At 38.0% G+C, this 22,192-nt stretch overlaps 1 protein-coding gene and 1 long non-coding RNA gene across 2 annotated transcripts; one reads left to right on the top strand and one right to left on the bottom strand.

Annotated features, from left to right (window-relative positions):
• Positions 1–1,096: 1,096 nt before the first annotated feature.
• col1a2 (collagen, type I, alpha 2) lies at positions 1,097–18,187 on the bottom strand. Its single transcript, XM_042776972.1, has 50 exons — positions 17,975–18,187; positions 16,239–16,240; positions 15,182–15,217; positions 14,797–14,880; positions 14,269–14,325; positions 13,922–13,966; positions 13,659–13,712; positions 13,521–13,574; positions 13,360–13,413; positions 13,203–13,256; positions 12,971–13,024; positions 12,571–12,615; positions 12,324–12,422; positions 12,166–12,219; positions 11,851–11,949; positions 11,717–11,761; positions 11,129–11,227; positions 10,390–10,443; positions 10,178–10,285; positions 9,681–9,734; positions 9,396–9,494; positions 9,167–9,220; positions 8,947–9,045; positions 8,817–8,870; positions 8,650–8,703; positions 8,505–8,558; positions 8,027–8,080; positions 7,868–7,912; positions 7,659–7,757; positions 7,449–7,556; positions 7,298–7,351; positions 7,151–7,204; positions 6,052–6,105; positions 5,837–5,890; positions 5,589–5,696; positions 5,337–5,390; positions 5,184–5,237; positions 4,904–5,065; positions 4,708–4,815; positions 4,511–4,618; positions 4,365–4,418; positions 4,089–4,196; positions 3,929–3,982; positions 3,706–3,813; positions 3,526–3,579; positions 3,324–3,431; positions 2,971–3,217; positions 2,682–2,866; positions 2,315–2,557; positions 1,097–2,069 (listed from the first exon to the last, which is right to left on the bottom strand). The coding sequence occupies exons 1-50, from the start codon at positions 18,042–18,044 to the stop codon at positions 1,923–1,925; spliced, it is 4,059 nt and encodes a 1,352-aa protein (XP_042632906.1). The 5' UTR covers positions 18,045–18,187; the 3' UTR covers positions 1,097–1,922.
• Positions 15,995–17,940, top strand: LOC109111777. The gene is made up of 3 exons (XR_002021465.2): positions 15,995–16,187; positions 17,140–17,244; positions 17,759–17,940. It is a non-coding gene; the product is annotated as an uncharacterized LOC109111777 (long non-coding RNA).
• Positions 18,188–22,192: the final 4,005 nt, after the last annotated feature.

The following is a 22,192-nucleotide window of genomic DNA, read 5'->3' as shown; positions in this document are numbered from 1 at the left end:
GTTTCTATACTGTAATAAATGCTATGTCAATTAGCACTGCATTGCTCATATGTTTTATTTATCACCTGCTGGACATCACTTGAAAAACCATATATTGTCGCAATCGTATGTTTAATGTCTTCATGGTTTCAAAAGTTTATGTTTTTCTCTGCAAACAACTGTTTTCATACAGCGATAGCTGGACACTTTTGTCCATATTAGGAATTTCCTGGTATGACTTTCTGCGTGATAGCTCCCTCCGGCTCCGAGTATGAATGAAACACACACTGCATGAGTGTTTAGCTCTTCGTGATGTTAATCTCACCTTCTGGTTCTGAATAAAATATCAGGTCATGCGCAGAATATCCTGTCTCTTTGAGTTTAAATCTATATTTATTCACACCAGCTCTTGAAAACCTCTATGCGCCCCCCGCGTAATCTACGCTTCTAACCATCATACAGTAGCTACATTAGAGTGTTTGCTTTTTTGAACCTCATCAGGTTCTATCAAGATAATAAATAATCAAAACCTGGCAACTTTTCTGTTTTATGCGGTCAGACCAAACACCTAACCCCCAAATAGTTTAGAGAGAGGTATTAAAAAAAGAAATCAATTTTAGTTAATAGTAAGGGGACCCATATTAAATGTGGATTCCTGTGATAAATTATTTAGCCTGGTTATAGTAGTGGGCATGTTGGTTAACCCTAGACTAAGCTTTTAAAAGATTGCGCACACACAATGTATAGCATTTAATGCAATATTTTCTATGTAGGAAATATACATGTTTTCATTCTCTACAAATACAAACATGCCAAGTTGCAGTGACAGCCTTTTTATTTGATTCAAAAGTGAGAAAGTTTTTGCCATCTGAAAAGCATGTCATGACTGAAAACAGAGGAAAATGAGCTCTGTTTGGCAATAGACTCAAAGTAATATTTGATGAGAAACAAAACACCTATTATTTGAATAAAATAGAAAACCCATTTCATGTTTTGAAAATAAGCGCATTGAAATCCTTTGCTTGTGAACATAGGAATTAGAAATCAGGCAGACATTCAAAGTGGCCAATTAAGTCAGACATCTTTTTCCCAACATTAAAGCACTTTACTCGTGGAATAATGTGTTTCGGAACATTGGACATGCTTTATTTTCAGAACTTTTCACAATTTATTTAAACATCTCACATATACAAAATAGGTACAATAAACTTTGTGGTTTGTTTTGAGAGAGAGGCTCCTGCAATCCTTTTAAAATGGACGAACTGTGCTGTCAGTATTAACACTGGGGGCGAAAAAGAATGTAATGCCTGAACAAAATAAAACATCTGAACAAAACTCAGAGAAAACAAAAACAAAACGAAAAACCAGACAAACATCAGGTTTAGGAATATTCCACCTGCTTAAAAATGGGGTTATCAGGGGGACCTGTGCAATATTCCTCAGAGACAATACAAAGTAATACAGTTACAGTGGTTTACGCCACAGCTGCATGTATAGCACCATATAATATCACTGATTCAAGCACCTTTGAAACAGGACAGAACTTGAAGCCTAAGTACCAACTAGATGTTGAGTAATATTTTCCTTTACACATGAGGTAGTTTAAACCTTACGGAAATTGTGTTTTTAAACTTCCTCTTTGGAAGATATACAAAGACCACAAAGGGATGTATACTTTCATTGTTTTTATTACACTTCTTTTATTTTTACAAAATGATGACATGTCCCATAACATGGTGTTATCCCGTGTCTCTTTGGGCTGCTGTATTAATTTGCATTGCACAATGCTCCGTTCAGTCCATTGGTCCTCTCCGATAGAGCCCAGCTTAAGCAAGTGGATTTGCGGAAAAAAATCAGCATTCAGTATAAAAAAAAAAACAGACAGAAGGGCAGAGATTTTTCTTTTTTCTTTCTTTCTCTCGTTTAATTTATCATGAGTCTATTTATTTGAAACAGACTGGGCCAATGTCCAAACCAAACTCTTGATCTGCGTCACCAATGTCCAAAGGTGCAATGTCGAGGATGGGAAGGCGAGATGGTTTATTTGTTCTGTATTCAATGACTGTCTTGCTCCACTGGCCAGTGTGTCTCTGCAGGGATGCAACGAAAGACAAAACATGTTGAGTGACTTCTTTCTTTGACAAACTGTCATAAACATGCCAATGTGTAAAAATGTATGGACTTCCTTGGTAGCTCATGTAATTGTGACAGTGTGTCTCATATGCATGTTGAACACTATCCTCTACTAAATTCTTAACCTCTTATTTTGTACATATCATACTAACTGAACAAAGATTTTGTTTGTATAATCAAAGTGTAAAAAAAGAGAACTTACACTGCAGCCATCCTCTAGGACGCTGAAAGTGAAGCGGCTGTTGCCCTCCGCCCTGAGCTCCACGTCATTGGAGCCCTGCAGCAACACAGCCTTCTTCAGGTTTCCATTCTCGGCATCCATGTAGGCAATGCTGTTCTTGCAGTGGTAGGTGATGTTCTGGACTGCCTGGTTGGCCAGCAAACGCATGAAGGCCAGCTGAGTAGCCATGGACTGTGGGCTCAGGGTCTCATCATTGTAACCGAACTGAAAAGAGAATGGAAGAAGCCAACCTTCAGACTACTTTCTCTTGATAAATCTTGAACAGTCAGTACAGAAATGAATTTAGTCCTTTCTGACGTCTCCAACTATTGAGATTTCTGCAACTTACCTCAGTACCACCATTGATGGTCTCGCCGAACCAAATGTGTTTCTTCTCCTGGGAACCTCTGTACCAGTTTTTGCGTGGGATGCTCTCTGGGTGGGGGTGGATGCAGGTCTGGCCAGTAGAGAAGTCGCAATAGGCCTTGATGGCATCCATGGCACAGCCCTGGTTGGGGTCGATCCAGTAGAAACCTACAGGGGAAGAAAACAATACAGATCATTAGGGAAAGTCAGAGGAAGTAAGAGGGTTAAAACTATTGGAAGAAGAAAGACCTTAAAATGCTTTGGTCACTTACCACTGCTCCATTCAGGGTGGCTGAGCCTGATGTCACGGCAAGTACGGGCAGGGTTCTTCTTTGAGCCCTCAGGGGAAAGCAGATTCTCAATCTGAGTGTTCAAGGACTTGATGGTGGCATCCACCTCATAATCCTTAGCCCTGAGAGAGGCCTGGTCAGCTCTGTACTCATCATAGCCTCCAGATGTGTCATATCCACCACCAGCTGGACCAGCGGGTCCGGGAAGACCAGGAGAACCAGGAGGACCCTAGAGTTAAACACATTATAGATTAACCACACACTGTGTTCAACTGGGGTGTCTTCTCTACATTCAATCTGTGTCAAGAGTAATATTCAAATGTATTTTTACTTACAGAAGGTCCAACATGTCCAGGAGGACCACGGTGTCCAGGGGGTCCAATAGCACCAGGCATGCCATTTGAACCATCCTTACCAGGGGGGCCATTAGGACCAGCTGGGCCCTAAAGACAAAATGCAGACAACCATTTTGCACATTTCTACACTTTTATTACAAAATCCTGTGTGGTAAGTCTTAAGAATGAGAAAGTTACTTACTCTTGGACCAGCAGGACCAGCAATACCAGCAGGGCCGCTGTCACCAGAATGACCCTGTAAGACAGGGTCATTGGACTTTGTTCTGCAATCTTTTATGCTGAATCATTTTACTAATCTGTATGAGAACTAAACAAACTGTTTTTACAGGAAAAAGACGTTGAGGTTTATTATGCCACTTACGTTGGGTCCGGGCATTCCCTGCAGGCCAGGATGTCCACGAAGTCCCTTCATGCCCCTTTCTCCTTTGTCTCCAGCAACACCTTTCTCACCACGTGGTCCAGCAGGGCCCTGTTAATCAAAGAGAGGCAAAGGAAGAATTTGAAAGTAAGAATTATCCATAGAAACCATTGACCATGTCCTTCAATGAAAATGCAATGAGAAAGATCATGTCTGACACACTTACAGGTGCACCTCTTGCTCCAACAGCTCCAGCAGGGCCAACAGATCCAGAAGGTCCCTAAAGGAGGTGTAAATGAGAGAATGGATTGATTACATGTATGGAAGTCTCTTCAATTTCTATGCATAATTTAGTAAATGCTGTAGATTAGTTCAGTGACACATACAGATTCACCACGGTTTCCGGGTCTGCCAACAGCGCCTGATGGTCCATTGGGTCCAGGAGCGCCAACAGGTCCAGCGGTTCCAGGGGAACCAGGCTCACCACGGTCACCCTGGTAGTTAAAATAGTCCAGTTCAATTACTTCTTTCATTTATGTTACACAATCTGGTCTGGTAATGAAAACTTTAGGATTTATTACAAGACTACAGTCTTAGGATAAAGCTAGTTATGGTTAAATATAAAGAAATGCAAAGTCAGAAGTCATGTCAGGGCTGTATACCTTAAGGCCAGCAGCACCAGGACGGCCAGGAGGTCCATCATTACCAGGGCTTCCCTACAAAACAACACAGAGGCATCTGTGAATATTGTATGAAAAAAAAAAACTACAAATTGTGAGTCTTACAGTGAAATAGAATTTATACTCACCTCACGTCCAGCCTCACCCTGAGGACCAGTCATACCAGGCATGCCAATGTTGCCAATGGGACCACGGGGACCAGGAGCACCAGCAGGGCCAACTCTTCCAGGCTCACCCTAAAGAACACACAAAACTGATTAAGATTGACCCTGTAGCAAGTTAGTTTTGACCAGTTTGGACACAATCAGGAGGTCAGTGCACTTACAACAGCACCAGGGCCACCAGGAAGACCACGGTCACCTCTGGAGCCAGGAAGACCACTGAATCCCTGAGATCCCAGCTGACCCTGAGGCCCAGCAGATCCAGGTGCTCCCTGATTTTTAAAAAGAAAAAAGTTTATCATGAGATGTAATATATATTAGGTAATAGTTTGCAATTAACCTGGTCTGGCTTATACGTACAGCTGGGCCAGCCTCTCCAGGGGATCCCTTCTCGCCAGCCAGACCAGGTGGTCCAATAAGTCCATTCTCTCCTGGGGGACCAGCAGGGCCAACATCACCACGAGCACCACGTGGGCCATCCTTTCCAGGAGCACCAGTGAGACCAGGAGGTCCAACAATACCCTAATGGGTGGGAAGAAAATCAGATGAGACCATAAAGATATATCCTCAAATGAAGCAAGTGGTAGCAAGAGCTAGCATGAAGCATTAGGTCTGGATAAAGTTATTTGATATTACTCACAGCAGGACCAGGAGGTCCAACTCTGCCAGCAGCACCAGGGAAGCCAGTCAGACCCTAAGATAGAGCCAGAAATGTATGGGTCACGTGTAGGAAATGTTGCACAACAAAACAAGCAAAATTGATGAATATATAAATCCATAAAAGCATACTTACAGGGGGACCGCTGTCACCACGGGCACCAGGTGGGCCAGCAGGACCAGCAGCACCCTAAAGATACACAAAACATTTTTTTTTAAAAGTTCAAAATCATAAAAAAAAAGATATATTGGATGTGTTATATAAACATCCTTGATGTCAATACTACAACACTTTTCAGATTTTTACATTATACTTAAGAAGTCAATTCTCATTTAGACATGTTTCTTCACCAGTAAATGGCTATATTTAATGTAGTCTCAAACTTACGAGGGGTCCAGTATTGCCAACAGGACCAGCAGGGCCAGGGGGTCCAGCATCACCCTTTCCACCAGCAGGTCCTTTCTCACCTCTTTGTCCAGTCTGGCCATCAGCACCCTACAAGACACATTGTGTCCTTGTCAGTTTTTAGTGCAAGTTTTTTTTAAACGGCCGATCTGGAAGTCTACAATTGATTGTATGAATCACAAAGAAACGTTCTTTAGTAGCAGACTAAAGGAGAATTCTCATGGACTTACAGGGGGTCCAGCAAATCCGGAAGGTCCAGCAGGGCCAGACTCACCACGTTCTCCCTAAAATACATGTCAAGATTTGAGCATGATTGCTTGATTCTAAAGAGAATTATAGTTTTTTGCACATTCCTTAATTCCTTAATACTGGACAATCATAAATAATTAAATAATGAAATAATCATTGTATCAGAATGTAGTAAAGAGCTGATCATAATACTCACAGGGCTACCACGAGGACCAGCAGGTCCAGGAGGACCGAAAGAGCCAGTCTCACCCTGCAAGAGAACACAGAGTTAGGTTTGATCACAGCTACTTGAAGTAAGTACTTCCAAATTAATTATTTGTAGGCTATCACTTTCTTTTTGGCTGTAAAAAAAGTGCCAAGGAAGCACCTGTAAATCTTTTTGGAGATCACTCAGAACAGTTCGGATAAATTCACCATGCAAGCCATTGTCTCCCACTCCACTTTTTGTGAGGCCATTTAGATAAGTTAATTGTGTCCCACTTAAACACCTTTCCTTACATGACATTCCTTAAACACCTTACCTTAGCATGCTGAAGAAATTTCATAGCATTTCACATTTAATATGTTGTCATAAAAATTAGATGAACATTGGATTTCCAGTTTTCAATCAACGCATTACTATTTAATTTGTTTTCACTATTCAAAGTATTTTATGTCCTCATATGAAAGTGTCAGTAAACAGATTAGTCACTGGAGGATTAAAAATCTGATTTAAACCACATTTAAATTAATGTAGCAATGTTTGATTGTTGTTTATCATATAAACAACCATTATCTTATCACACACTGTTTATTGTCTTATCACACACATATTGACCGTAGATGATAATGATATAATCCCCTATAATCATAAAAAATAGAAATATTGAAAATAAATCAAATCACGTCAGCTTTAACTTGGCCATAGTGTTTTTGAATAATGGAATATTGTTTGATCTTCCCAGCAGAGGGCAGCAGTGATTCTGACAGTTATCAGCAGAGTTTCTTCTTAAAGCAATGGGTCAAGAAGGTAAATTACTTGCCCTTTGAAAATGTAAGAATCTTTATACATTCTGTTAGTGGTGTGCAATTAAATGAATAAATGAATCTCGTTCTCAGTCATTTCAAATCCTCTTCAATTTTATGATGTTACTTTTGACATAATGATAATGATGTGTGATTCATCATGCAAGATCCATAAGAAATAAAAAGAAAATCCACGTGGACTGGTGTAAATGTTCAGTTTCAATAATTTACAGTGATAGCAACCATTCTTTGCATTGATCTGACATTACAGCTGAGAGAATGCTCTTTACCTTGTCACCATTAGCACCAGCGGGTCCAGGAGGTCCACTGGGTCCGGGAGCACCCTGTAAATTGAGGACAAAGTACCATAAAATCATGGCTACAAAACATATGTGTAATTTTGTATGAAATGAGATAAAAGTACTTGGTATACTTACACGGGCACCATCTCTTCCAGCATTGCCCTCCAGTCCTCTGTATCCAAGCTCACCCTGTTTATAAGAGAAATGTTTTAGTCAGCTGTAGGAGACATACAGATTTGGCAACATATTAACTATAGAGTGCCATGAGCATTGCTCCAAAACATACCTTCTCTCCTTTAGGTCCAGGGGTTCCAGCGGTACCACGCTCACCAGGCATACCAGCAGCTCCCTGGTGTCCAGGGGCACCAGCAGCTCCAGCTGCACCAGGCTCTCCCTGAAGAATACAGATTTGGTCAGTTATGCTCATAAAAATCAGTTAGTCAGTTGACTCATAAAAAGATCCATTTAGATGACGTGTGGTGCCATGTGTACATACCTTGTTTCCATCAGGACCAGGAGTACCAGCGACGCCACGAGCACCAATGGGTCCCTGAGCACCAGAGGCACCAGCAGGTCCAGGGTTACCACGCTCTCCCTAAACAGTTATAAAAGGGTAGAAGGACCATAAGATAGGCTCATTTATTTTCATGCACATACTCATGTGAGAATAAACACAGAACAAGCTATTAGGGAAAGGTAAGTCACCTTCACACCAGCAGGTCCTGATACACCTTGATCTCCAGGGATACCCTGTTGAGAGATATTAAATATTTGTAATGATTTGCATGATACTATGCATCCAGTATTATGCAAGTGAACCAAAAACTGCATAAGCTGCGTAGAATCTGAACCATGAATACTTACTCTATCTCCGGGCTTGCCAGCCTCACCAACAGGTCCAGCGGGGCCAGGAAGACCCTGTTAAGGTTAAGCAGAAGACACAAGTTTCTAAGATTCAAACACTACATAAACCGGTAGAATGCATATAAGACTATTGCAAATTCCCAACCATGGATACACCTAGGGAGTACTACTTTGATTTTGCTATATTGTCTGGATTTCTCCACAACAATACAGCTGCCCCCGAACTATCAAAACTCCTAAAAGGCAAATACGCTTGAGGTACTTGAAAAGCCCATTTTGCACCCTCTGAATTGATTAAAGGAAAACATTTCTGGCCTCATTTGGTGCTTGAGCCGTACTTATGGGGTTGTGGGTGTACATAAGACAAGGTTGGGAAACACTTCTTATATTTAACTTCATACTTTCAGCTTGAATGAAAACTGCATCATTTTGAAAGAAAGGCTTGTAAAATTATCAACAGGCATGACGTGACACTGACCTGGAAACCAGGAGCACCAGATGGTCCCTGCTCTCCCTTTTCACCTGGGGCACCCTAAATGAGAAGACAACAATCCATTACCACTGAGAAATTGTGAAAGGTCATGTACTAATCCACATCTATAGTCTTTTCAAAATAGTCTTACAGCAAGTCCGACGGGACCAGCAGGGCCGTTGTTACCATCAGGACCAGGAAGACCCTAAGTGAAAAGAGGAACTGAATCAGAGCAGCTCAATAACTAACAACACACTCCTTGTATACTGGATACTTAAGAATGTTTATAACCAAATTATTTCTCTCTGAAATACTTACTCTCAGTCCAGTGGGGCCAGAAGGTCCCTTCTCACCAGGCTTGCCAGCCTCGCCCTGCAAGGAGGTTCATTGATAAGCTCATTGATATGTTACATTTTGAATCTCTAAATAAAGAGAAATCAATACTTACAGAAGCTCCCTTAGGACCAGGGAATCCAATATTACCGGGCTGGCCTCTGGGTCCAGTTGGGCCAGGGGGTCCGCTGCGGCCATCTTGACCAGGGAGACCCTAGAAAATTGCATATAAAGTGCTATTAGTTATCATTTTTTTTCATTGCATATTTTCACAAATTACCATTGGTAACTCAAACTATGTGTATTATACAAATATAAACTGTGACTGTACTCACAACAGGCCCTTCCTTTCCAGGGGGTCCAGAACTGCCAGGGCTACCAGGGAGACCCTGAAAAGATATAAAGTGGTCTTGTTCATATGGTCACATGTTGAGAATGCTTGATCTTAATGTGTACTTGTAAAATAGGATAAATGTTGTCTTGTGTTTCTTGCTTTGTGATTTACAGATTGTCCCTTTCATAACGGACTGGACAGATATAAAGTAGTGGGAGGCTAATACTCACTCTGGCTCCAACAAGACCAGGCTCACCAGCACGACCAGCATCTCCAGGAGGTCCACGAGCTCCAGGGGTACCAGTAGCACCACGGGCACCAGGCATGCCCTGAGGTACAAGATTCATAGATCAGTGTCTTAAATAAAGCATCAGAACAAAATCATATACAGTATACATACACATATTTTTATAGCAATCTATGCTTTTATCCAAAGCAGCTAAACTGCTGTGACATTCTGTACATACTCCAAAGCTTGATTCAAAACAGGTCTTCTAATATTACTTTAATCTTACCATTGGACCCGATCTTCCAGCCAGACCAGGCAGACCACGAGTACCAGCGGCTCCCTGCAAAAAAAAAAAACCAAAAAAAACATGATTATACATTGTTTAGCAAAAATAAATAATAAAAAACATAACAATAACATATATGAGTGTATTTTATGCTAAAAATTAACTATTGTATCAAGCTTTATAAATATTTAGCATAGGCTAATTCTTACAGGAAGATCTCTCACACATTCCACTGGATTTTTACTTTTTTATACTTTTTTAATATTCTGTACTGTTGTTCTGTACATCTTGTACTTTTTCTTTCAAATCCTTGGCCCACTAAGCAACTAAAAGTGGTTATCAGACATTTTTATTGTTTTAATTTTTGTACCCGTAGTACTCTTATAATGTTAGTCAAGTTTTTCCTTCTCTCTGTGACACTTATATTTCAAATCGAGATGCCCCTTAGCATATTAATATTAACAGCTTATAACTAAGATTACTAAAATCAAACTTACTCTAGGTCCACGCAATCCAACGGCTCCAGTAGGTCCCTGCTCACCAGTTGAACCTCTCTTGCCCTCTTCACCAGAAGGGCCAGGGGGTCCCTGAGGACCAGAACTACCCTGTACAGTAAACAGGCAAAGAAAGGAGTGAACAAGAGCATTCAGCTATAGCACAGATTATATGCTTTATAAATGTTGAGATGGCCGACAGTGTGTATACTCACAGGCTCACCCTTGACACCAGCATCTCCCTTCACTCCAACGGGTCCAGGGTCACCCTGAGCATTGAAACAGTTTAGAGGTTAGACCATTTTTATGTTCCACTTATGAGATGTACAAATCTGAAATTCACTACTAAAAATTTGAATAAAAAACAACAGGCACCAAAAGAGAGTCATGCACCAAAATGAAAAATAAAACAGTAACATCAAATATTTTATTAAGCTTTGCTTAGAATAATTTAAAAGAATAACTTATGTGCTTCCTTATATAATAAATGATTAAAGCATGTTCTCCACACTCAGTTGGTGTTACTTCTGAATAATATCTAGGCTCAAACTAGGCCTTAAATATTGCTTAAATAAAATGACTGTATACACCTAAAAACCTATGTAATTATGTTACTTTTGATCTATGTAGTATTTAGTTGACTGAAAAATACTTCCATCATATGATTGCTGTGCAACTGTGCTCTTTGTCTAGGTGTGGTGTGTCATCAACTGAAAACATGACCTCTTTTAGTTTAAATGACTTCTAATTAAACCTGGATTATTTCATTCAAAGCTGTTTGTCTGATTTCAACATTTCTGATAATGAATCTTTAAAATAACGGTTTTTATAAATCCTTCCATTCTATTTTTTCTTTCAGCCAAAACCCCCCCCCCCAAAATGCAGCTAACATTTTGGTGCTTCACTAATATACAATGTAAATGCAGCAGTACAGATTAATCAGATGGTACTCACAGCGAGACCTCTTGGGCCAGAGGCTCCAGAAGGTCCCTGGGGGCCAGGGCCTCCTCTAGGGCCAGGGAAACCAGGGGCACCAGCAACTCCAGGGGTGCCCTGTGGAATACGCCAAAAGATACATAATAAAATAAAAAATAAGAACTAAGACTTTCACACAAAGGTTGAATTTATTGAAGTGGTACTTTAAGATAAATCATGCTGCTTTCAGTGAGTCAGTTAAGCTGATAGAGTAAATGTAAAGTGATCTGTTTTCTAATGATTTCTGACACTTCAGCTCGTTTTAAACTTGATTTGTGATTACATTCTATAATCACTGCTGTTTAAAAAAATAAATATAATAAAAATAAAAATAAATGTAATTGTCAAAATAAAAAAGAATAAATTATATTTTATATTCAAAAAATATTATATAATTATTATAAATATTATAAAATTAATATTTGGTAAATATCACGATTTGTTTCACAGCTATTAGGCAATTATTTCCCATAATTCAGTTTCAATTGTACTTTAAAATGATTAGTACATTAACGCAACATACTGTATTTAGTTCAGTTAAGTAGTATGAATAGTGTGGAAACTCACAGCTGCACCCTTAGCACCATTGATACCGTTAGCACCAGGGTTACCCTGTAAAAGTACAAAGATAGACAGATTGTTATTTTTTGTCTTCATGGACATCTAAGGAATTTATATGCAAATCTTTTAAATGGACTTACAGGGGGTCCAACTGGGCCCACAGCACCATTCGTGCCTGGCTCTCCTCTTTGTCCCTGAGGTCCAGGAGGACCAGTGGGACCAGCGGGTCCAATTTCTCCCTGTCAAATATTATAGAAATGGTATATTACAGATGGCAAAAGAGGGAAGGTTGCAGAATGATGTATTAAGGAAAGGTGTTATATTTGTAGAGCATGAGATCTAATTAAATTATATGAATTGGGAGTATTAGCTCGTAGTAGCATGTCTTTATTAATCTTCTGGCACATTATTTAATGCAGAGGTTCAGTTTCGATTTCACCAGCTGTCACTCATACCTTAGGTCCAGGGGCACCTGGGAAACCGGGTGGACCAGCTGCTCCCAAAGGACCCTGAGGGGAGAGAAAATGTGTTGTGTCTACAAGGCTTCTTTAAGACTACGCCATAAGGCACTTTTTAGGGGACAAAGAGGTCAAAGGGCAGCCAGTCCACTCACAGCAGGGCCAGCAGGACCAGTGTTGCCATCAGCACCACGAGCACCAGCTGGGCCAGAAGGGCCAACACGACCTCTCTCACCAGGAAGACCACGAGCACCCTGTGCAAGAGGAATGAGATATGAACTTAAGATGAAGAGTTGAAGCAGGTATGTATTTAAGGCCATTTAAACAGATACAATAATCTGTGCTGGAGGGAGAATTGGGATATACATTAAATATTTCCATAAATAATAAGGTTTGACCTACTCTCTGTCCAGGGGTTCCATTTGATCCAGCAGCACCATTCTCACCCTGTTAAAAAAAAAAAAAAAAAAAGAGTCAAACATAGGCCTGTAAATATATTTTAAGCTATTCATTTCATGGACTAGAAAATGTTGTATGAATGTTCTACAGTATGAGTAATAATATCAGTAATAATAGTAATAAAAATACGTTTAATCTGTATAGCAGCTTTCATACACATAATGCAGATTCACAAGTCAGAACTTAAAAACTTTTTTTTTTTATGTAAAGCATCAGCAAGTGCAGTTTCTTTCATGCATATGTGAAATACCACTTTGATTCTACTAAACTGAATTGTTTTATGTATTTTTAAAGTCATCTCATAGTCTGAGATGTTTTAGGATTTTAAACCTTTGATTATTACCTTAAGACCAGCGGCACCAGGCTCTCCTTTGCGTCCGTCAAGACCGGTGTAACCCTGAGAAACAAGAAATCAAGATCATGGTTACTTAGGAGATTGCTTAAAAAATGTTTGTCTCTGTAAGCAATTGAAACGACATGTTAAGTCTCGTCTTCTATGAGAAATGTTGGTTTTTGGAATTGATGAATAAAAGCTATCAATGTCTTCTCATCAGTCTTCAATACTTAGCACTTACTCTGTGTCCCTTCATGCCAGGAAGTCCAGGAGTTCCGGGGAAACCACGGGCACCCTTTAGAAGAAAGAGAAAAGATGAAGTTCCTTGTAAGAAATATTACTAAAGTAGATACAAACAATCTTGATTTAAACAAAAAAGTGCATTTTAATGCCCTTACCTGTGCTCCAGGGACTCCTCTGTCTCCAGGTTTTCCAGGTCTGCCATTGTTACCCTTTGAGAAGAATATAAAAGAGGATGTCAAGACACAGCATGTATAAACAAGGCGATGCATGATCAAGTTATTAGTTCAGTTTTAGGATATGGTATTATAGCACTCACATCATCACCATTTTTGCCAGGAGGTCCAGGAGGGCCACGAGAACCAACAGCTCCCTGTAATGAGACAATAGAGGGAAAAATCAGTATTAAAGAAAAAACTTAAAACTGTGTATAACGGTGTTGGCCAGGAGTACTTACAGCCTGTCCGGGCTCTCCAGGCTCACCAGCATGTCCTTGGAATCCTTGAGGTCCCTATGTATTCATGGAAAAAGGAATAAATGTTACATTCATTTTTTTTTAGAGCCCGTAAACGCCCAAAACAATACTTAATTAAATGATTATCAAACTAATAATTTACTCTAAATCACTCTTTTTAAACATTTTTTATTTACAAATTTTACTTAAAGAGTATCAATACTTCAAACCATTTGTAATCCAGTTAAACAAAAGGAAATACTCACAGGGGCACCAGGAGGTCCAGCTGGGCCTCTAGGTCCCATCAAACCCTGAAAAAGTGAATGTAAAAAATGAGTGGCCTGAGGACTCAATATGATTAGCAATAGTTTAGACATTATGATCAGATAAAGTAAAAGCTCCAGTATTTCATTTGCAGCACATTGCAACATTAATAGTAACAAATTTTGGCAAGAATAATTCTTAGTTTTGGATGTTGTCATACTTCAGTATTAAACTGTTCAAGTTATTCTATTTAACTTAAATATTAATATATTTGATAGCAGAGAGGATTCACATCAACTGAAATGAAACTGAACAGAAAAGAAGCTGATATTAAATCACATGAACTCACTGCAGGTCCAGGGCCAGGCTCAGGTCCTTTAGCGCCATCATACTGAGCAGCAAAGTTCTACAGAAGAAATTAAGCAAAATATTTAGCAAGCAAGCAAGTGCAATAATAATGTTTTTTTTTTTTCAATAATTATTGATTTATTTTTATATCAGTAATACAATATTTTAATATTAAAATATGGAACTTAATATTCCAATATCATTAAAAACATTGGAAATGGAAAACTTTAAAATAAGCATTTTATTGATACAAAACATTCTCTAAATGTTTCTTCTTTCATACTTAAATTATGACACTGTTTCTAGCCTTGTATTGAAAATAAATACAGCTCACACTTTTGTAAACTATTTTGAGGCCAAGGTTCAGGGCAAAGGTTAAAGGTCAAATGTTAAATATGACTGGGTCAAGGGGTAATGGGAGAATCATGAGTCTCAAATATAACTACCCGCAAGCTTTAATCACTCAATCTCTATGGAATATACAGGTTTAGGTCTCTGGAAAAGGTTTTTGCTTGAAATGGAAACTTACTCCACCAAGACCAGGGGGGCCAGGGGGGCCAGGAGGCCCAGGAAATCCAGGTCTGCCGGGGTTTCCATCTGGTCCTTTAGGACCCTATGAAGAACAAGAACAAATAACAAAATCAAGCTAGTTGTGATTGTTCTAATGTTTTAAAATGTTAGGTAAATCTGTTATGTTGACGTGAACTAGCCACCATGCTAATTTAGTGAAACTGAAACTGATGATACCAAAAATAAACAGAATAGATTTTTCCTATCCATATGTCATTATAGATAATGGTAAAGTTAAACTCTTTATAATAATCCATTGAAATTATCCTATTTTTAAATATAAATATCATAACTATATATTTTAAATATAACTATACTGCTGAAAAATTATGTGATAAACTTACCCTCTCACCTCTGGGTCCTTTTGGTCCCCTGGGGCCCTTTTTACAGAAAAGTATAATAAGTCCAACAGTATATTAATACTCCTTATTTAGACCTTCATATGAAGACCACTTGCTTTTTTTTCTATGCATGCTTCTATGCATTTTCAGGTTTAAGTAACATTTAGATATACTATGCCACAGGCATCAACATAAACATTAGAACTATTGCTTGTCTGCATTTAATTGCACATAGAAAAGTCAATAAATAAATACAGGATTTATTTATTCCAGTTTTCTACAATTTTTACGTCATGTGATGTGCAATAGCTCATATCAACAGCATTTTTTGTATTCTTCAAACTACAAGCGTGCAAATTAATCTAGCAAAGCGTGCACAGTGCAGTATGTATCAGTAACTACCATTAACTTCATGCCTGGAACTTAATTAGATATTAAAGAAGGCAGCAATGCATCAGTGATGTGATGCCACATTCAACCAAGGTACTTTAAGGAGCTCAGAGGCCTAGTTTACATCACAAGAACAGGACACTGAGCCTGTCCCAGTAACCAAATTTGTTTTTCATAAAGTTCCTTTAAGCACCTTCTGTTGTTAGTGATCAATGTGTTTATGTGATATTCAGGTGAGAAATTTGATTAAATCCCAAATAATAGTCAATATTTATGCCAATATAATCTATGCTATACATGTCCACTTGAGGGAACTGCTGTGCAAAATCCACCAGGTTGGAGGAATTTCAGCAGCATGTTGATTTTGTTACTTTGAGTCCACCTCTTCGGCAGGCCATCTAAAAAGATCCATTGTGCCCAGGTTGTCTGGTAGGCAGGATAGGGTGGTCTCTAGTTTCACTGACATTTGCTTGAGCCAATGGTGCTTTCCTCCTTCCCGTAACAGGCAAGAAGGAAAACCCCCAGAAATTCAGATAATCCGAAATGCTATATTTGAGATTGACCAAAGGATCTTCTCACCGAATATCATCATCCATTTGGAGATTTGGGATCAGATAAGGTAAATATTTCTATAAATACTATTGAAATAACTGGATGCAAGTGTACTGACCGCTGTATGGTGAAGATGGGGGTGGTGGAAGAAAACAGAAAAACAGAGAGAGAAGGAGAGAGAGAGAAAGAGGTGATCGATTAGTTATACACTCCATATGTTGAAATATGGTAACATTAACATATAAAAAATCCTTCTATTTATTTTTCTAGGCTACAATTCACTCAGTCTAAGCATTTCAGAAGAATCTGAACAGAAAAATTTAATGTTTATGCTATATACAACACCCTTACATGCAAAAAAATAATGTGTTTTAAAGAAAAATTATGCACAGGCATTGTTTTTGGTTTATTTTTTAATTTATGAATTAATATGTTTATTTATACATATTTTTAGCATTGTTGCCAGTTGTTTAGTAGGCCTGGATTGAATTGTGTTAGTCTACATATATGTTTTGCTGTAAAACAATAAAGTTTGCACAGATTAATAACTTGCAGTTAAATTTGCTTTTATGATTGAGAATCTGTAAGAATGGATGTACAAAATTGTAGTATATTAAAAATGTTATCCCAAAATCCTAATTAAATATACTTCATGTACTTAATTTACTAAACAGTACCTTGATGCTTTGAATTACTTTATTGAGTCAAATTTTAAAGTTTTTATATGTGGATGAACAAATATGCAAACTTTTGATTATATTTTTTTGTAAAATATATCCTGTCACATAGTATAAATATATATAATATAGTACTGTCCTAGGCTGAATTGATTTATTGATTTATTATAGCAAGTGAGTCACAGGCAGTAGAGGTTATCAGGTACTACTAACCCTGTAGAGGTTATCAGTTATTATTTGCATGCTGAGGCCTTCCGGTTGCCATGTCAAGTATGACACCCACTCAACTAAATTTTTATCCAGTAGGAGCAGCTATGTGTAATGTCGCTTATTTTCCACCAGGTGGCGTATTTGACTACTAAGGGATGACCTAATGCCGTTTTATTATTATGACCTAATGCAAAATGCCAATTGTCTTTATCTAAAATCAGCTATAAAAACTGAAAGGTAAGTCTGTTTTATTAAATCAATTTGTTCTAAAACGCTAGAGGTGTTGTTTTAGAGGCAATGATTTTTTTTTATTTATGATAAGCATTTAACATTTAAGTATTATTTAAAGTAGCCTAATACTTGTTATATATATATATATATATATATATATATATATATATATATATATAATATATATATATATATATATATATATATATATATATATATAGGAAACAGTTCATCTAAATCAGATTATTTACAAATGTACAGGATGTTGCCTAAAAATTGTTACAGACTTCAGCCAGCAGGGGGCAGATTTTACAGACCCCCATAATTAAAAAAAAAAAAAAAAAAAAAAAAAAAAAAACACTCCTGGAGTCTGGGACAATGATGAGGTACAGCGCCCTAACCTAGACTTTAAGAATAAACACGTTTAACCAGCTGTCCGTAATTTGTTTATATTTTTGCACTTTTTTGCTAATAGTTTTTGATAACTATGTCATGTGTTTCCGTTTCTCAATCGCAACAGATGAAAATATCCAAGACCACGAAGAATCCATTAAAAAGATCCGCTGGATTTTATAGTAGAAAGCCAAAAGGAAACGCCTCAATTCTTCAGATGTAGTTCTAGCTTTCCTTGAGGTAATTTCCCAGCAAGGTTCAACCAAGCAAGCGCAGCAAATCCAGTAGAAGACAGAAAAGCCTCAAGATCCTTGGTTAGAAAAAAAGCATATTTCAAACTTACATTGACATGATGCAAGGTACGAAGTCACTGCAAGCAGCAACAGAATCCGGGTATCCACAAAGCTGAGCATGTCTAAATCGACATGCAGACTCCTTGTGCTGCAGTGCCCTGGTTTAACTACTTCAAGCAGGCATACAGTTGTGATATAAACTCCAAACTTAGCAAGGACCTGCTGCCGTGATGCTAGAATAATAAAGACCAACCAGCCCTATTTATATGGCAGGAGGTTCCCTTGACTGCGTGTCCAGAGTGAGCCCCCAAACCAATGGGAGAGAGAAACTCTATATGAATCTCGTCCTAGCACTGCCCTCATCCCTGCCTCTCTCTCAGACTTTGGCAATGCTCTGACAATGATGACGAGTACAACGTTTTAATTAGATCCATTCTTTTGAGGACGTGGACATGGTCGAGCTTAATAAGAGAAAAGCTTACCGTTTTTCTCAGGCTTTTCGATGGCTCCATAGCTCATGTGGAACGGATGGGTCTGAGCGCGTCCAGCGGACACTTAAGGCACATTTTGCGCATTTGACGCATCTTCACAGTGCGCTTCGGACCCAGGATTGCACGGAAGATATATCTAACTGAAGAATCCTCGCTATATACAGGCGTAAAAATCAGTCTTCGGCACTTTGATTTGAAATGTAAAAGCTCTCATTACTGTAAGATCAGGTCGCCAGTTTGCGCACGTGTTTGAACGGAACTGAGGCATCTTTTTGTCTTTTATTATATGCATTAAATGTATCCGCTTTGCCATAGAGACACCACACTGAAATCATCCCATTTTTTATTTTTATGTGTAGACTATTAATTATACAAACTGCCATAGTCTGCAGTTAGTATAAGGTTTGTCTAAAGTAAAGCTCTGATAAACCATACAGTAAACTGTATATGTGTCAATGATCTGACGATCTTTCCCTCTGAACTTTTACGTTATTCAGAATGACCTTAATGGAATTCAGACAAAAATGACTATTGGTTAGTGATGAATGTTTTTAGGTCATGATAATTTTGTAGGGTTTAATATAAGTCGTGTCCAGAGATTAAAAAAAAGTAATAAAGTTAAAAACAAAAATAATAGGACAATAAATAAAAGACTGAAACTGAGAAAAAAGAGAGAAAAAGTTAAAACATTTAGATTGTTTGACATTTGACATTCATTTTATTGTCTAGTTGTTATTTATTAAGAAAATAAGCAGTGGAGCAATTTCTTAAAAATATTATAAATAATAAAATAAAAATTTCTCTTGCAAATCAGTGTGAAAAAAAGTCAGTGTGGCACAACTGACATGCGGGAAGCCATTTTGTTGTCATGTGACAAGAAAAACAGCGATGACCCCTTTAGACCCTCATGACTTTAAAATATAAAATTTTTGTCATTTTTTAGGAAAAGTCAGGTTGTGTCTAATGTGTTTGAAAAATTATGTTCGAAAACATTAACCTTAACTTTTGGTAGACTAGTTTTTTTTTTTTAAGTTTTTCCTTTTCTCCTTTATATCATTCTTATTTGTCATTTACCCATAAACAACTGTCTAGCCTCAATCTTTTCTCTTTGTTGTTCAAAGTCTTTTGAGAAACAATTTTTGCTGTAGACCTTTTCTTCAGTTCACTTTTCTACAGAAGACTAAGGCCAGCCTAGAAGAACTCATTTCAGATCCTGCCTTCCTCAGTGCAGCTCTGGCCACAGGACCAGACATGTCTGAAGCCAGAATCCACCACTTAGTCCTCTGCAGAAAGTGGAGTTTGAAAGAGCACAAACCAAAACACACATTTACTGTTTCTACCAGTGTGTGTGTTTCAATCTAATTCAATCTGAATTTTCTTTCAGTCTAAAATTGCTACCAGTAGGAACACCATAAAAAATTAATAAAATGCATATGCTTTCAAGCTCTTAATCATTAATAATGGTGTTTTTTTTAACTGGCTGTACTGTTCCAGAGCTAAAACAGCGATCCCACACAGATTAAAAGCATAAGTTGTTATTGGCTACAGGATATTTCTGTGCAGTTTACAGTAATGCTCTGTTGTCAGTAAACCGAAAGTGGCACTATTATAAGGAGTGGCTTCTTATGTTCATAAAAACATGGAAACTGAGGTTCACACATACACACATAAACTCACTAGGCACTTCATAATGAATGAGCAGATGCTTCAATGCAAATAGCATGAGCAGAGTAGCATATTATTTGCACTTCAGTGTATTGTAGTTCAGTGTGTATCAAAAATTGGATGCCGTTTTGAGACCTTACTTGGCGCTTTTCATAAAACCTAACCCTAAATCAGCCTGCAGTAAAGGTGTCCTCAAAAGTCCAGAAGCCATGGTTTTGAGCATGTGCACAAAATTAAGCTATTCGCATTTAGTGTTAATAGAAACTTCGTAATGATAACTGATGTGCAAGCATGTCTGTTTTCTTCAGTATAATTAACTCCTGAGGTCTGTTACAGCCCACCCACTGTTTAAATGGTTAATTGGACAGAATGGGAGAGTGCTTAATTAGACTCCTCAGCAGGACTGGAACACACTCATTCACACCCATGTTTAAGATGTCTGTATAGACAGAGTGCCCATACGTTTGACAACTACTTGTTCTGTTAAAGCAGGAGACACTTTCTGGAGTGTGGCAATTGTATTGTGAACATACAGTATACTGTACTTATTAGGCTTAAAAAAGCCAAAGAACAAGTTTTCTTAAAATGGCGGCTCCACTATTTCTTTTCCATTGGGCTTTACTTCTCTGTGCCAGAAAAATATTAGTCATTGCTGGAATGTCCAGGCAGCTCGCTTGTAGTTAAAGCAGGGAAAGCAATGAGGGGGAGGAGCATATGAGAGCAAATGTGTTGCAAAGATGGTCAATCACTGCAGCATGTTGAGTCAAACATGGAATTCAGCAGATTCAAGAGAGACTACATGAAGAGTTGAGAACAGTGCTTACGTACTGCATTAGTGAATGAAACTTATTCCTAACACTGATTCATAACAATGAAACTGTAAAAAGTATCAAATGTCCTGAAAACATTTACTATAAAAGCATTATTGCTTAGATTGCTTTTTACCTAAATAGAAAGTAAAACCATGGGTCAGCTTTTACCAGCCAACTTGCTAACTAGTAAAAGCTGATTTAAGAAATTTGAGTGTCTATGCGAGTCTACAAGTGTTTTATGAAAGGTACTACTAGTACTACTACTACTTATAATAATAATAATAATATTTAAAATAACTATAAGAGCATAGTAGCAATAATAATAACCATCATCATCATCATCATCATAATAATTGTTATTGTGTATGTAGGTGCAATAATAATTTACCATTTGTATAGCACCTTTCATTTATAAAATAATAAATAATTAACTGTATTATTATTTTAACAAGAGAGCATAATGTTTGTCACATTAAAAAAAAAAACTACTTTAAGTAAAATAAATGTTAAACATTTAGAAGTCTTAAATTTTCCATATTGAACAGGAATAGCCTTTTGTCTAGAAGATGCAGAGGATGCTTTATTTGAATTCCATGGCTATTTTGCATATTATTTATACAGCACTGCTTGGTCATGTACATGTCTGTTTTTAAATGTTCTCATATGCCTGTTGTGCAGTGAAATAATGTATAACAATAATTCATACTCATAATAGAATCTTCTAAGATTCGAAATGTTTCTGAAACAGGATAAAGGCTTAGTTGACTTTGTTTGTTCTTTGTTTGTTTGTGCACTATTCACTTTAATGACATTACATCTATATCAAATAATATTTGAGATCTCTTTTGTGATGTTCCTTTTCAGATGTTGCCCAGCTTTTATTGTCGGCCATTTTGCAGAACTCTCCTTTTTCCACTGAGGTCTCCAGACTCCGAATGGTTTGCTTGTGCTGTATGTTGTTGGATTCCAGATGTGCTTAGCTCAGGCATCGTGTGATTGGCTGCGTGCTCAACCCAGTTTCCACGTCTCAGATTTCTCCAAATCCAGAGGCAAAGCAAAGGAGGTACATGGACCACAAAAAGCCTCATGTCAGAGTTTATCCACTGTACACCTGCCAGCTAGCTGCAACATGATCAGTACAAGACTATCATACCAGTGTGGATGTCACAGCATGCATCTAATGCACTCAGACACAAGTGTGAAAACCAAGTGTAAACAACGTACACTCACAGCTAAACTATAGAGGAAAGGGGGCCAAGAAACAAACTGAGCATTTTGTTTATTTAGTGATTGAAAAAAT

This window comes from Cyprinus carpio, chromosome A19, assembly GCF_018340385.1.
Source record: "Cyprinus carpio isolate SPL01 chromosome A19, ASM1834038v1, whole genome shotgun sequence".
Classification (NCBI taxonomy): domain Eukaryota; kingdom Metazoa; phylum Chordata; class Actinopteri; order Cypriniformes; family Cyprinidae; genus Cyprinus; species Cyprinus carpio.
This window is presented reverse-complemented; position numbering and strand designations above follow the sequence as displayed.

Excerpts from the sequence above, each read along its gene's own strand:
- col1a2 (XM_042776972.1), bottom strand. The coding sequence starts at position 18,044 with ATGCTCAGCTTTGTGGATACCCGGATTCTGTTGCTGCTTGCAGTGACT. Across the intron at positions 12,616-12,970 it reads CTGGTGCCGCTGGTCTTAAG|GGTGAGAATGGTGCTGCTGG; the intron begins GTAATAATCAAA and ends TTTTTTTAACAG. Across the intron at positions 5,066-5,183 it reads TTGGACCTCCTGGTCCTGCT|GGTATTGTTGGACCTCCTGG; the intron begins GTGAGTAATATC and ends CCCACCCATTAG.